Raw genomic sequence first — 16780 nt, 5'->3', positions numbered from 1 at the left:
TTTACTACAGTTGTAATTTCAGTTTACTGTATTAATACTGTAGTTATTTTTTGTAAGGGTACAGTCTCTATTCTCTTTCAGGTTGCATTTCCTGCATAGAATATAGTCCAACTCTATGCTCCTCCTTCTTCTTAAAATAAGTATTTGCCACTGCTATTTCCATCCTTTTAGCTAACTCTACCACCATCTGCACTTCCACATTCCTCTCCTTAAAGCCATACCTACCTATCACCTCCTCATCACCTCTGTTCCCTTCACCTACATGCTACATACTATTAAAGTCTACCTCAATCACCAATCTTTTTTTCCCCAGGTGCACTCTCCACCACTTCATCTAACTCACTGCAGAATTTTTCCTTCTCCTTCATCACACAACCCACTTGTGAAGCATAAGCACTGATGACATTTATCATCACCTCTTCAACGTCCAGCTTCACGTTCATCACCCTATCAGAAACTCTCTTAACCTTTACTACACTCTTACTAAACTCTTCCTTCAGGATCACCCCTACACCATTTCTCTTTCCATACACACCCGGTAGAACAGTTTAAACCCACCTCCAATGTTCCTAGTTTTACTTCCTTTACACTTGGTCTCCTTAACACGCAACATATCTACCTTTTTTCTGCTTCTTCATATCAGCTAATTCTCTCCTTTTACCAGTCATATTACCAACTTTTTAAGTACCAAGCCTAACCTCTACTTTCCTCTATTTGTCCTTTCCCTGCTATCTCTGTATACATTTTCCTATTTGAACAAGTTCAATAACAGGTTGGAAAAATCTTGTGCAAAACAAGGAAGAAGGTTGGGATTTTTAAGTAGTAAAAGAGCTTTGAGGTAATGGGGAAGTTGCTGTGGATATTACTTTCAGTGGGATAATCGGTTGGTTATGTTCGGGGAATACCAGCCATGGGTGTGTATTTAAACTGGCAGCTCAGAGCTTGTGGATAATGCACAAGGTCTTATATGATCAGAGCTCATAATAATACCACCACCACTGAGTATATTTAGGTTTTTAGTGAAATAGACAAGCAAAAATGCCAAGGATTTTGAAAAACATAAACCACTTCTTCAAGAAAAAATTTAAAGATATGGAGAAAGAAATTTTGGTAAGTCACATAAGCGCAGAGCCCTTGGAGCATGTAGATGGTAAGTTATGTGTTCATATATTACTGTTATGTACTTAATTAACATCCTTAAAGTAAAGTTTATAATTAAGAAACTAAAGGAAACAATTTTAGTCACTTATTGCTTTCTGTATCTCAAGTATTAGATTGTTGCCATGGTTTTATAGCCATATTCTGCATTGGCTATTGCAATATATTATATATAATGTAAATAATTTTTGTTGTAAAAACCAGAACAATATAAAAAGCAGCTTTATATGTTAGATGCTATATTAATAGAAATGTATAATTTTCAGAATATCCCAGAGAACAAAGTGGTTGCCTCATGAACACGACAGACCAGTTTGGTGCAGATCCCCGAATGTACACTCAAGACTTAATCCCTCCCAATGTCACAGATACACTTACTGGAGACAAATATCTCCAGGAGCTAATAGACACAGCTGAGCAGGTAAAACAGTCTGATGAACAAAATAGTGTCATGTGTGTTGGGAGTGGCAGCTATTCTCAAAGCAAGTTGAATAAGTACATCACAGCAGTGGAAAAGTTTGTAGATAACAACTTTCCTGAACTGCTTCCAAACTCACAGCCATACACTGGGGAATGCCTGAATGACATTATGAGCTTGATATGTAGCCAGGTGACTGGCTTATGTCCAGTATTGGACAATTCAGAACTAGTTCATTACCTGCTTGACAGTTATAATCACCACCTGTTTAGCATGTTGCACATGTTAATGGATAGAAGTTCATCAGTCAAAGATTCGTTCTTCCTTTTACAATGGGTGAAAAAGACATTCTTCTGGTAAGTACTTTTTCATGAACCAAAAACCTGGAATAGCACACAAAATGGAATGGGTTGTTTAATTGTTTATAATTTCAGGCAGGAATATAAAGGATGCTTTCACACACATAATTGTGTACTCAGTGTATCAGACCCTTTCTTGCTGGTTGACTGGATGGAGTATTCAAAGCAAAAACTTCTAAAACTCCTTCAGGACAATATCTCGACTACCCTGTACAACATCCTGCAACATGATGTACTTAATGTTATTAATGTTGATAGCAATGAGGAGGATTTCATTCAAGTCCAACTTGATGTTATACAGGTACTAAACAAAAAATATCTCTCAGTATCATAATCCTGTAGAATCTCTTTAACCTAACACCCCCCACCACCTATTTTTCTCTCTAAAGTGTCTGAATGCTCCCATTCAAGCAAGTAAGACAGTCAGTCAGTCCCTTTCAAATGCGGTACAAAGACTTTGTTGTGATGAACTTCACAGTTTCATACAGAAGTGAGTTTATTCGATTTTCTGCCCTGTATCAATCTTAGTTTTATATAACATCAAATGGTATAAAATGAACTGCCTCTTAACCAAACAAATGTGTGTTCGCAGGTATATGAATGTGCAGAGGGCAGATGAGGCAAATCTACTGTGTAACTTCAGGACAATTTATACCTGTCGGCAACTCAGGTGAGTTTGAAAGGTTTTTCTATGATGGTTAGCATGCAACAATTTAGTAAACAGCTTTTTAATGCATCATGTTTAATGAGATAAAACACTTTAATCGGTCCCTGAATAAGCATTTCGTCCAAATTATGTAAATGTAAAAATCAAAATCAATCATCTGTAGTGCTTAAACACATTCCATAAGATTATTTACTAAAATTATACACTTTAGTTTTGTTTGGTGTTTTATCTCAAATCATCTTCTTTCATGAATGCGGATTTCATGGTCTTCACTATTTAAGTTACAGGGTTTGAAATTTATTTTCTTCACTGCAGGTCCTATGCTCTGAGCATCATTGATTTAAATAATAAGACAGATTCATCCACTCTCCTGATGTTAGAAAAGATAGAGAGTCAATCTTTATCCAGCACACAGCAGTGCTTTGCATTCATAGCAAAAGTGAGTTCATGCATTATTGAAAATATGCAGTATTACAAGATTTTACAGACAATATCTAACACACACGACAACCTTAATAAAAATGTAAAAAAAGTCAATACTGTCTATTATATTACATTACTATTATATTATAATATAATGTAATATACACGTAATAAAGTACTATAAAATATAATATTTTTAAATTTTAGGACAAGTTAAAGAAGTATTTCAACAAAGAGGATGCACATTTATGTAAAATGATGGCCATAATTCAATGCATGCTTGCAACTTTACCACAAATAGAACAGGGACAGGAGACAAAACAGGTATGTATATTATAATAATTTGATATTTAAATTAGATATCTTTTAGAATCTTCTGATCACTGATTTAATTAAAAAAAATAGTTTTTTCCCCCAAAACATTTGATGTACTGTACTGCTATTGTTTAACTGTTAATTGTAGTTCTAGTTTGCAAAAATTGCATTGTTTGACTCTTCTTTTTACTCTCTTTTTAAGCTCATGGTAAATGCAGCATACCACAGTGTTACCAGAGCATATTTACAATGTTTAATGGAGAAAAATGTAAAAAAATTAGAAAAGAGGTGGAATGACGTAGAAAAGAGAATAATGGCAGATGCTAAAAACTTCTATGCCAGATTTACACAAGAGGTAAGAAACACAAATGTAAATTATATTGTACATTCCTGCACTTCACAAAGAACCCTATCATTCATAAAGTCACCACGAACACTTTTTGGATGTTGTAAACCCACAAGCAGACAGATATGGAGATATAAAGATAAATGTAGACAATTTTCTGAATAAATCAAGTAAGTAGTAATATATTTTTTCTATAAACACCTACTGTACACTTACACCAACCAGGCCTAACTTTATGACCATCTGCCTAATATTGTGTTGGTCCCTCTTTTGCTGCGAAAACAGTCCTGACCTTCGAGCATTAACAGCATTAACTTCTTCAGGAATTTGAGCTACAGAAGCTCGTCTGTTGGATCAGACCATACGGACCAGCCTTGACTTCCATGTGCATCAATGGGTCTTGGCCGCCCATGACCTTGTCACAGGTTCACCACTGAACCACTTTTTATAGACACTGACCACTGCAGACTGGAAAACACCCCACAAGGGAAAAAGCTCTGACCCAGTTGTCTAGCCATCACAATTTGACCCTCGTCAAACTCACTTAAATCCATATGTATAAATCCACTTGCTGATTTTTACTGCTTTTTCCACATACATTTTAAGGACCAAATGTTCAGTTGCTGCCTGATATATCCAACCCACAACAGGTGCCATGATGAAGAGATAATCAGTGTTATTCATGTCACCGGTTATAATGTCATAATGTTATGCTAGATTGGGGTATATACAATGGAGTATAAATGTAATTTGTGCTGCACAGTGACTGAAAATACAGATTGCAAACTTGTATGCATTTCATCAGATTGGTTGTACATTTTGATGAATGTCTTAATAATACATTTGATCTTTTTTTTTTTAACAGAACGGAATGGATGATGACCAGAAAATGGTCCTGTTGAAAATAGCTGAGCTTCTACAGTGCCGTAATGTAGATGCTCTTAAGCTTCTCTGCTCAAGTCTGTATATCATTTTCCCCAAGGAGAGGTAAACTCATGCACTTTATAATGTAAAGCTGAAATCATTCAAAATGTTGGTACATTTTTGTATTAAGTAAAAAAAGTGGTATTTGTAATTTTATTGTAGCGAGGAGTACATTCCTGACCTACTGCACTGGAGAGGGGACTTGTCTAGTCGACAGATTAAGAAAATAATTAATGTGAGTAGAGAAGTTGAAGACCATGTCAGAAATGGAGACCACACCAAAGCCCATATGTGGTGCTGTCTTTGTTAAATATAAATTCAAAGCATATATATAAAATATTAGATTTTTTAAGCACTTTAAAGGTTAACATTGGGAGGCAAAAGGCTGCATTGGACTTTTAAATTATTCTTTTTATTTTTTTACTACTTGATTTTTTCTTATGTCACGGAAGCGCATTGCATTCACAAAGGGAAAAAGAATCACAGAAAGGATCTCATAGTTATGACTTTATATCTCAGAAATATGAGATAAGTTGGGGGGATCTGTGGCAGGGGAGCGTTTTAGCGCATAACACCAGATCTGACGTTACTGCATTTTTTAGGAAGCCCCTCATTGCACAACAATGGGGATGTAGAAGCTCTCATATGGTTTAGCTTGATGACTGTATATGCTAGTGTTAAGATGGTTCTCACACTGGTTCTCTAAACACATTCCTGTTATCTGTTCAGTGTATATAAGATCTTTACGAAGAGTATGTAAGGTATACAGGAAGTCTTTATCTGGGCTCACACATCTCCGGTTATTATGTCTTCTTACCCAATCAGGAACAGTTTCAGCTCAGGTTTTTTTTTCCAGTGTGTGTATATACTTGTCTGTTATCTGCATTAAATTAAAGAAGAACATATGCACCATACTGCCTGCTGTGTGATTGGTTCCTGATCAGAAAAGGCACCACGGGCATTGTAGATCGCATGGAAAACCTATCCAAGAATGAAGTTTTGTTTGGGCATAATAAAAATCTAATAGTATATTAGTTTAATTAGCTACTGGACATTTTCTCGCTGACCTGCCCCTCCTGATAATTCATTTAGTTACGGTAAGTCATGCTTCAGTTAACAGATGCGGGGCATTAACTATTATTATTATTATTATTATTATTATTATTATTATGATTCTTATATTTTAACATTGACTACTAATACACATTTTGACTGTCCACTGTAAAAGTTTGTTTTCTCAAATTGACAGTTAGAATGTGTAACACACAAGAATGTGTAACATCAATAATAATAATAATAATAATAATAATAATAATAATAATAATAATAATAGCTAATGCGCCGTATACTGAAGCAAGACTGTAATTCAATGAATTAGCAGGAGGGGCAGGTCAGCGAGGAAATGTCCAGTAGCTAATTAAACTAATATACAGTCATCAAGCTAAACCATATGATAGCTGCTACATCTTCATCATTGCGCAATGAGGCATTGCAACAATTGCCTAATGTCTAAGTAAGCAAACAGACACTAAGTTTTAACATTTGCTTGGGTTTAGATAGAAACATGAAATATATGCTTGTACTTTCATATAAAAACGAAGCTCTATGTGTCAAAGCAACATGTGATAAAATTTTAATGGTTTTGATTTCATTTGATTATTTTTACTTTATGACTTAGACCTTGTTGTATTTGTCCGTTCTATTTGACTGTTTAATATATCACGTTACTTGAGTGTTTATTCAGCGTTAAAAATCTTACTATGTCCACTTGATGGCAGCATTGTATAATTAGATTTAAACTTGCTTTAAAGTAAACTGAAACATCACAGAACTGGAAAATATGTATAAACGTCTATGCTTGAGCATTATTATTTTATAAGATGTAGGTTGACACTAAAAAACAATTAAACTATGTTTATGTTTGATGGCTGTAAACCCTAATAATGTTTTTTAATTAAAAAGCTCAGATCAATATTTTTGGATCCGAAAAACAATACACAATAAAACAATCAAACAGTAGAGGATGTTAAACAGGATGTGGATGTTATTGTTTCATTCGTTATAGTTATAGCTATACCTGGTTCTGTTGTACAGGAAAACTCATATCCTGTATCCTCCAGTAATTATGGACTTCTTTGAGGACTGAGGCTATTTCCACAGAATATTGATCACATACCAGAACAAGTGTTAATCTAGAAACTTCAATGTTTAAAACAATAGAAAGCTTTATTACATCAGGAAGAGAACTTTTATACACTAAATAGACTCTATATTACTCTCCCTTTTAATGATTAGGAGGGAGTTAAAGTCTATTAATAATAATTACTACATTTTAGACTATGTGGAGAGCATTTTATGACGAAACACATGAAATGAATACACAGTAACATGGAGTAAATTTCCTTAAAATTTATTTACATCACCACATGACACTGCACAACACAATTATAAATACAACATCCAGCATTAGAATTAAAAACATTTGTAATTTTACAGTACAGAGGATTTACCTAATGACTACCTTGGAAAAGAAACTCCTGCTTGAATAAAGAGGTTCCTTGCCATCCACAGCACTTTCTAAATTCTGGGCATTACAAATAGCAAAGGTCTTCTTAATATCTTTCAGGTCTGAAGCAGAGAGAGTTGCCTTAAGGTATAGCCAAGCAGAGACATGGGCTTCACTGTTAAATGAAACAGAATTACATTAGATTCCGAGATGTAAAAAGCTGTATTTTACACAAATGTGCATATGAATATATGAAAAAAAGGATTACCTGAGATCTGGGTAAGTTTTAGAGAGGGTGGCCAGATGGAGTACAATGCAGTGTGGATCTTGTATTGTCAGCAGTTCAGCTAGACTTGGTAAGATCTTTTCCAGTCCCTTCATGTTTGACCCCTGTAGAAGAAGGCAATTGAATCAGGACTATTAAACAATATTCCCATTAAAGTAGAAACAAAACGACAGACAAAAGAAATATATAAAACTTACAGCCTCGGTAAACAGAGTGTGTATTTTCTGACTATTTGTGACTAGTCTTTCAGCTGCCAGTTTTTGTTTCTGCTGATCTTTAAACCTGGTCTTCTTCTTCATCATTTTTCTCACATACTCAGCCAAAACTTGTTCATGAAGCTTGCTGACCAAATCCTGTTAATAGAGTACATTTAAAAAATCCAGCAGGGCACCATTAGTTTATACCAGAATGCAGAATCCAGTAAATGTATCAATGAATTAATCAATAAATCAATGAATAAAAAAATCTATACACTTTTTACCTTAAAGGATGCTTCATTTAGAAGTCTTATTTCATCAATGTGTCTTTGCACCCCTTTGAGCAATTCACCGCACACATATTCATTGTCTTTAAGCCATTCTTTGGTACCCAGTTTGAAGTATAGCCACTGTTAAAGCATGCAAAGATAGGCAACATTAATTTCTCTCATATGGGTTAATAGGAGAAGGCAAATCAAAATTAAGACACCAAAAAGGAATAGATATATTAAAGCATATAGATTACAGACAATAAATAGACATACATAGACATACAGGCATAGGACCAGGCATAAGATTATAACATTATGTTCCAGTGAGGAGACTAACACTGAATACAACAAACAAATTGCTGTAGCACAAATTGCTGAAGAAGTTAATGCTGTTAATGCTCAAAGGGTCAGGACCGTTTTGGCAGCAAAAGGGGGACCAGCACAATATTAGGTAGGTGGTCATAATGTTATGCCTGGTTGGTGTACGTTAATATGGATATACATTTGTAAAATAATTAATAAAATAAAAACACTTTTGCATCTGAGATACCTTCAGATCCTTCTGGATCGGATTGGTAAAGTATCTGTGGCATGTGTCTCTTGTCTGATCCAGAATATCTATACAGTCATTCCTGATGTCTTGGGGGAAGGGCTCTAGATTCATCATAATGTAATTCCTATTGAAACAACAACTGTTATACCCCGTTCCTTTCAAAGGTACAATGTCTTATTGCAAAACTCCAAAGTAGATATCCAGATGCTTACCTGAGCTCTAGGATACACTGTAGGTTGGCCTTCAATGTGGCATCAGCATTTGCCTGATTTTCCTCAATCACTTTCTCAAGGAAATGGTGGTAACTAAAAACAGGCCAAAAATGAGTAAAAATTGTCATAATTGTATCTACTAAATGATAAAAATTATGATGTAATTAATGAACATTGCAAAAAATACAACAAACTTATAACAAATTAACTCACTTAATAAGAAATTGTTTTATCGGGTGTGTGATTCTTTGGGTTTTTGACCAAGAGCCCAGCACGTCCCTAGATAATTTTAGAAGAGCATTGACACACTGCAGAAGAAACACATCAGAATTTAGAAATCACACTTATATATATTTTCAATACACTGTTTTGTCTGTAATCTTAGTACCTGAATTATATCAGTAGCCAGATGGCTTATGTAGCAATCATCCCTCAGTTCAGGAATATAATTCTTCTCTCTGTTTATGACTGTTTGACACAATGTCTGCAGCTCACTCTAGATAAGGGAACAAAATATGGGACAGAAAAGATATATCTATCAGTGACTAAGCACAAAAGCCACAAAAGTCACAGCACTTTTGAATTGCCTGGTTTCTCTGATGGCAGTCTTAGATTTAAGAGATTATACAATAACAAATGAACATATACCTCTTTACTGAACAAAAACTGCTTCTCCAATGGCTCAAGGACATCATCAGGGAGTACTGGCTTCAGATCTTCATGTTTAATTACCTCTGAAAGCTCATTATACTTTAGAATCCTGAAAAGTAAGATGTAGTTCAAATTAAACAACTTTAATAGCATTTAGAGTTTACAGAATGCCTTGGTATGACTTTTTTCACTTACTGAGGGTAAAGACTGTTCACCCACTGTAGCACATATATGCAGTCGTCATCAACTATTCCAAATTTAGCAATTTCCATGAGACTGGCACTAAAAAGCTGATGGTATAATTCAGCATATAGTTGGCACACGTTCTCATTTGGGTAGCAGCTCCTCACATTTCTTACAATTTTGAGCAGGTCTTCTTTTAGTTGTTTTGCCTTGGCAGTGATCTCCTTTTTAATCGAAGATGTAATGTTGACATTTGAATCTAGCTGTGCCTTCTCCATCCGCTGTATAACCATATCCTGAATCAGGCGATCATGATCCTGTCTGCAACACCTCGGCCTCCATGGAGGACGCTCATTTTCTCCAACCCCATCCCATCTCCTGTCCTGCTCCTCCTCCTGGTCTATGGCTAAGATTGCCTCTTTTAGAAATTCTTTCTCTTCATTAGTTTGAACATCAAGAGATCTCTCAACTGTTGACATGACTTTCGTTAACAAGTCTTTAAAGTTTTGTTTCAGTTTTTCCTCCGCATCTTCTTCCTCTTCCTCCAACATGCATTTGTTGGATTCCACGCCTTCTTGTTTCAGTGCAAACAAACGCTCCTCTCGACATATCAGCTGCTTCCCTGCTACTGAAAACTGATTCTGCTCTAGGTTCTGCTGAAAAGTTAACAGAACCTCTAAAGAAAACAGAAGCAAGGAAATTCTGTTAGGATCCCAGGACAACACAAACCTCACACAAATGACTAACTGTAAAGAGCACAACAAAATATATATTTCATTCATCCAGGTACCTGATTTCATTTACATTTTTTGGAAAGATAACTACAGTGTGCTTACCTGATGGGTTTTGGTCAACATGGGTATGGGCATGAACATGGGAATTCCTTCTGAAAAATGGCAGGTTTGCTTTCAGTTTGGAAAATCTGGACTTGGAGAGCTTCTTGTCTATGGGGGATGCCGATCCAACAGTCATTGCTCCTTCAAGGCAGAAAGTAGTCATAGATTAACTAAAGCACACAATAAGTGTTTAAAATAATATAGGTATTGATGCCTGCTTAGGCGATCATAACCTGATAACAGGCAAGCATGCTTTGTTAGAAAGCAAAATAAAAAGAGACTAAATATAATATATAATGAGTGTTATAAAAACACAAGAAGATTATAAAGTAATAGTCCCTGCTGAGGCTGCAAGTAAAGTTTGTCTAAAGTTTACTAAAGACATACGCAGTCAACTCACCAGCCTTTGCTCAAACTGGTTGTTCTGCCTATGAGTTTTTGCTGTTTATATGGAGTATCTCCTCCTCCTCCTTCTCCTTCACTACAACCCACGGGGGAGGGACTGGCGCGTGGAGAAACACTTTCCCGAACGCTTGAACTTTCCGGGTAAAAGTGTGAACAGGACACATCTGGGATGCTCATTAAACGCTGCATCCTGAGTACCAGTGCGCTGATCTTAAACACCCGGTTCCCCCCAATCTCCTTTCTTTTATATATTTGTTGATTTTCCGCGTTAACTTTTTTTTTTTAGTATATACCCCACATACAGGAACTGATTCAAGCGCAGTGAAAATCTAAACGCTTTCGAAATGATCACATGATTAAACAAATTGATGTTTCACAATTGTCATATTGTGCATTCATATTTAGACCATGTCTTTTCAAAGCATCCATCAACCTGTTTACAGAGTTTTAAAACGAAATGCAAGCATCGTTCCTGCGTAGCTTTGAAGGAAAGACACTTTCAGCAATTTTGCACGCAAAGATTTCGATTTTGATTTGTGCGTGTTATTTTTTTTTTTTTTTAAGTAGGGGGATGGACACAACAACAACAATCACGACCACCACCACAACCATCATCATCATTATTATCATTATCATAATTACTATTATCATTATTATTATTATAATTATTATTATTATTAGCATTATCATTATTATTTCTATTATTATAATTTTTTTATTGCAAAGCTTTGTTTTCTTACCGCCATCTCGTTGTCTGGAACTAAAACAGTCCAGTAACTTACGGCAGTGTAAAAAGCATGCCATGGGCACACAGGGCTTCAGTACTGTAATTTGTCTCACAGTAACAGGTGCTTTTGTATGATATAGAAAGTCATGTGAAAAAACACAGAAAGGAAGGATGTGGATTGTGGTTTGTCTACCTATTCTGTCTTCTCAGAAGATATCTCACACTTCAATTCATGCTTTGGTTTATGACTGCTTAAAATCTTTTAAGGTGTGAAAAAATCAAACTATTAAATCTTAAATTTGTATTACTGTATTACTCACCCTGACCTCAAATGTATATAAGAACTTTATTAGAAACTGTAATATTTTAATTATAGATGTAGAAATACTTTGTTATACTATACATAAATAGATTTTTATGGTATCAGTACTTTTCTTCAATATTTATTTTTCGGACAACTTTTTACTTTTACTCTACATTTTTACACTAATACCAAAACAGGCTCGTTTTGATCTTTTTGGTGAAATGTCAATATTTTTTCTTTATACTGAACCGTTTTTAGCCCATCATTGCAGATTTCCTGTCATTGCACAGCTTTTTAAATTAACTGGTGTATCATTTCCTGGCTCTCACACACCACAGACTTGGAAACAACAAGTGGCGGCAGAAGGCAACAAAAAATATGGGGGTGACGTGGATGACACAGAGGGAATCAGTGATAGAGACATTCCTGATCACCTGATCATCATCATCATCATTTTTTCTATACTTGTGTTCTTTATGGTGGATATTCAGACTGGATACATTTATTAGGTGACCAGAATTTTTTAATTAATTGTGTATTAATGTTTTAATTAAGGCTGTTATGTCATTTTAACGGCTCTGGTTTTATTAATGCGCAAATAATGCAGCACACATTTCTGTTTGAGTTTTTTTTTTATCAAAAATATAAATAAATCTCCTCTCTTCACTCAGATATAATAAATAAAAAAACTCCACAGAAAAATAATTTTGAATCAGTAAACATTTGTTTTACTGATGTCAAACGCTTCAGCACATTTTGTGGCATTGTTTTTCTCATAACGCCAAAACTAACTTTAACAACTCTGTCTTTTTTGATCGTACAGATAAGAGCAATACATCATTTCATTCTGTAAAGGGTCTACTTTTATTACTATACACTCATAATAACAAGAAAACACTGTGCTTTTTCTCCTCTTTTCAAAGACACACAAATAAAACAACCTAAATCTCAGTAAATATTTGCCTCACAAAAATAAAACATATGTATAGAAAGCTTGAAAAGTCAAGTTTTGATTATGTAATCCATATGAAATGTACAGTTTCTCTGGTATCACCTCAGTAACTGTCCGTGTGGAAACATAGCAAAGGTTCCGTTTGGTGTCCTGATAATTTACGTTATTTAAAACACAATAAGTACTTTAAAATGTTTACAATAATATGTTGTTTTCATGCTCTATGTTGAGTTCAGTTTCACCAATAATAAACATACATTGCATAAAGCATCTATATTTCACCATGCCTATGTTGATTAGAGCATTACAAAATTGGAAAGTATTTATTTAAGGTACATTTAGAACAGATAGAAATGTGCGATTAAGTTGAGATTATTCCTGAGTTAAATCATGACAATCATTCAATTAGTTGCGATTAAATAGTTTAATTAAATGACAGCCCTAATATAAATATGACGTGACCTCCAGTTACCAGCGTGACATTAAAACAGGTAGTAGTAATGGCTACTTTTTACTTAAGTACATGTCAGAGCCAAAACGTCTTTACTTTAACTTGAGTATAAAAGTGGTCAGTACATAAACTTTTACCCGAGTATTTTAAAATATGAGTATCTGTACTTCTACTTAAATTAATGATGTATGTATTTTTGCCACCTATGCTTAAGTACGTCAAAGCCGAAACCTATTTACTTTAACTTGAGTAAAACATTTATCACTAAAAAAACAAAAGCTGTTGCTATCAATGTTTACTTAAGCAACTCAGTCAGTGTAATGGTGAAGGGACAGATCAAACAGGCCAATTGATATAAATTTCATGCTCCCTTCTAAAAGTATGTTTTAGTATTTTTAAAATACAAAAGTACAGTAGTTTATTTTGATACATGGTGTGGCTGTTGTATTCTGTGCTTTATTACACTTGTATTATTTTGTGGTTTGATTCACTTAATCCTAAACTATACTGATAGAAAGTAAACATTATGAGTGAAAGATTAAAAAAAAAATACGAGATACAGATGTGTCAAACCTTCTTTATTTTACATCTTAATGCAAATATCAAGAACATTAGAACATTGCTAATTTTGTTGCCTCAATGTGAACATCATGTGACTATGATTGGCAGCCATTTAAAGTGTTAAGGTCCTCAGTATAAAGCAGGCAAATCACAAAACTCATTATCATGCCACAGTAAATTAATCCCAGCAACTGAAATATGGTAGTAAAAACATTCATAAGACAGAAAAATGTATCTTATTAAGCTATAAAGAGACCCAAAGTATTGTACATGAAGCTGAATACAAAAAATTCACGATTATGCAAGAATATTGCATTATTCATTTTAGCTTAAAATGTGCTAATTCTGAGTGCAACCAAAGGATAGACATCTAACACAGCGCTTCAATGTGACTAGTAAGAGGGTAATTCCCACTTAAAAATTATAAGTGATCAACTATATGCTGTTAAAAAAAAAATCAACATTCAATCAATGTTATTAAAAACAGTTACAGACATGGACATATAGTTTAGACAAAAATAATACCAGGCAATTCAAAAAAGGTTTACTATTATCACATTTAAAGAAAAATATAATATTTTTAATACTAATAAAATATTTGCACAATTTACAATATTTTCCCACATTTCCTGCAGTCAGGCCACATGTGGACAAATTAACATTTACATTTGGGAGATGCCCTTCTCCAGGGTGACTTAGAATTGAGCAGGAGCGGGTCAAGAGCCCAGCTGTGGCAGCTTGGTGATGCTGGTATTTGAACTTGTGACATTCCGATCCAGTTTGTAATGCCTTAATCACTGAGCTACCACTTTCCTAAGCTGCTAAAGACTTTATGATTCCAAACTACAGCATCTTTTAAATACTAGCAGTTGTCACTAATTTCTGTTTTGTTCTGTTCCAATTGATCTCTCAATATGGAAATTTCTGAAACTGCGGTTTTAACTTTTTTTTTGTCCCCCAATAACAAAGTTATTGTTAGTTTGAAAACTCTTAGACTTTTATAATTTCTGAGAGATACATTCTCAGTTCAATGGTTTTAACTTTAATCAATCTGTCAACTTAGACAATAACAGTAGGTTTTGGTTTAAAATATACGTAGCTATGCCTTTCCATTACACATGTTTCTGTTTATATTTGGAGAACTTGCTAACTCATTATATACATGTAGGTCAAATGTTAAAAGGAGTATTATATGAACAAGGCTACCATTCCATACTTTCATGCGATGCAATTCCATCTGGAACAAAACAAAACAGTGACCCAAAAAATATGCCTAAGCTCTGTATGTGTTATTTAGAGAGCAGTCAGCTGGAGTGTTATCTATCGTGGAATTGCCTGCCCAGTCACCGGATCTATATCCTATTGAACTGGTATGGGATAAACTGGACCCCAAGGTCAGAAAGAAATATCCAACTAGTGAAGAACACTTTTACAAAAGGAATGGCAAAGTATTTTAAATCTTAGCTGTTATTCATGATATGAGATGGGTTTTTTTGTGTGAAAATAAAATGTAACTGTTTATTACATTTTTGTACCGGCATCTGTATATGTGTTGGCAAAAGTAAATCTTCATACTTTTAAATGATCTAGTTTGTTGCATATAAACAAAAGTCAGAAGTCAGTGTTTCAAAAACAATAAGATATTAGGTGTTTTCAAATATATATATATATATATATATATATATATATATATATATATATATATATATATATATATATATATATATATATATATATATATATATATTATACCCAAAAGACAATGAAAGATCAATTCAAATTGAAAATCATTAGTAAATAGTAAAGAGAAAATACAGGAGTCCTAAAATTCACATTTGAAAATATATATTATTTTATATAAATGAAAATACCTTTGCAAATGTATTAAAATGTAAATGTTTAAATTGAGTCCTAATTAAGCTAATTCTTTTTTAATGAACTGTTTATATGAATTAGTTCATTTCACTACCATACATGTTGATTTTTTAGATTTTAGAATGCTGCTGTGAAAGTTTTATGCATATAGGATGATTACAAAATGTTTGTGAGCATTTACAAAGTAAATAGTTTTCTCTCAATTCAAAACCATGAAAAAGATTTATAGTACCAGTCAAAGGTTTGCACACACCTTTTCCTTCAGTAGTTTTTCTTCATATTTAATATTTTTAACATTGTATATTAATACTGAAAACACCCAAACTATGAAATAATGTGTATGGAATTAAATAAACAGAAATATTATATATAGTCAAATTTTCAAAGTAGCCAAATTTTGCTTTTATGAGAGCTTTGCATTCTCTTGGCATTCTTTCAGTCAGCCTCATTAAGTTATCTGGAATGGTTCTCCAACAATTCTGAGGAGTTCTGAGTGGTGTTCAGCGCTTATTGGCTGCTTCTTCTTTACTCTCCAGTCCAACACTTCCCAAACCATCTCAACTGGATTTAGATTGGGTGATTGTGGAGGTCAGGTCATCTGATACAGCACTCCATCACCCTCCTTCTTGAACAAATAGCGCTTACATATCCCTAGAGGTGTGTTTGTGACCATTGTCTTGTTGGAAAACAAACTATGGTCCCACCAAGTGCAAAACCAGATGAGATTTAACATCACTGCAAAATGCTGTGCTAGCCATGCTGGTAAAGTGTGGTCTCAATTCTGACTAAATCACCAAAAGTGTCACCAGCAAAGCACCCCCACACCATCACACCTCCTCCTCCATGTCTCACAGTGGGAACCACACTTTCAGGAACTGCCATACATAGACATAACATAGACACAAAATTTAGAACCAAAAATCTGAAATTTGGAGCCACCAGACTAAAAGACAGTTTTCCACTGATTTAATGACCATTTATTTATTTTGGCCCAAGCAAGTCTCTTCTGCTTGTCGAAATTCAACTATAAAGGCAAGAAATGTGAACATGTGAACTGAAAACTATGGCAGGTAAACCTTGTAAATCAACTAAGAGTATGCAATGAGTTTGCCAAGCTGTCATCAAAGCAAAATATAGCTACTTTGGAAAATCTAAAATCTAAAACATATTCTGTGTTCTGTATATGTGTTCTTTCATAG

At 34.2% G+C, this 16780-nt stretch overlaps 2 protein-coding genes across 5 annotated transcripts; one reads left to right on the top strand and one right to left on the bottom strand.

Moving 5' to 3' along the window:
- Positions 1–935: 935 nt before the first annotated feature.
- si:dkey-196h17.9 (exocyst complex component 3) lies at positions 936–5929 on the top strand. Of its 3 annotated transcripts, none has more exons than XM_046876434.1 (10): positions 936–1110; positions 1425–1932; positions 2011–2236; positions 2325–2425; positions 2528–2605; positions 2918–3041; positions 3233–3349; positions 3543–3695; positions 4552–4673; positions 4773–5929. In XM_046876434.1, exons 2-10 carry the CDS (start codon positions 1454–1456, stop codon positions 4918–4920), a joined length of 1548 nt encoding a protein of 515 aa, XP_046732390.1. In that variant the 5' UTR covers positions 936–1110; positions 1425–1453; the 3' UTR covers positions 4921–5929. The 3 variants fall into 3 exon arrangements, with proteins under 3 accessions (XP_046732390.1, XP_046732381.1, XP_046732398.1); XM_046876425.1 differs by having other exon boundaries at positions 936–1150; XM_046876442.1 differs by lacking the exon at positions 936–1110 and having other exon boundaries at positions 1774–1932; positions 2015–2236.
- Positions 5930–6998: 1069 nt separating this feature from the next.
- Positions 6999–11522, bottom strand: tnfaip2b (tumor necrosis factor, alpha-induced protein 2b). 2 transcript variants are annotated; one of them, XM_046863798.1, is made up of 12 exons: positions 11452–11522; positions 10307–10447; positions 9483–10146; positions 9285–9396; positions 9025–9132; positions 8850–8944; positions 8637–8729; positions 8422–8548; positions 7884–8009; positions 7600–7755; positions 7385–7506; positions 6999–7291 (listed from the first exon to the last, which is right to left on the bottom strand). In XM_046863798.1, the coding sequence occupies exons 1-12, from the start codon at positions 11513–11515 to the stop codon at positions 7117–7119; spliced, it is 1983 nt and encodes a 660-aa protein (XP_046719754.1). In that variant the 5' UTR covers positions 11516–11522; the 3' UTR covers positions 6999–7116. The 2 variants fall into 2 exon arrangements, with proteins under 2 accessions (XP_046719754.1, XP_046719763.1); XM_046863807.1 differs by lacking the exon at positions 11452–11522 and adding an exon at positions 10707–11247 and having other exon boundaries at positions 7000–7291.
- Between the last annotated feature and the right edge of the window lie 5258 nt (positions 11523–16780).

The sequence above is a fragment of the Silurus meridionalis genome, chromosome 2, assembly GCF_014805685.1.
Source record: "Silurus meridionalis isolate SWU-2019-XX chromosome 2, ASM1480568v1, whole genome shotgun sequence".
Taxonomy (NCBI): Eukaryota; Metazoa; Chordata; class Actinopteri; order Siluriformes; family Siluridae; genus Silurus; species Silurus meridionalis.
Note: the sequence above shows the minus strand (reverse complement) of the source record. Positions and strands in the feature narration are given on the sequence as shown.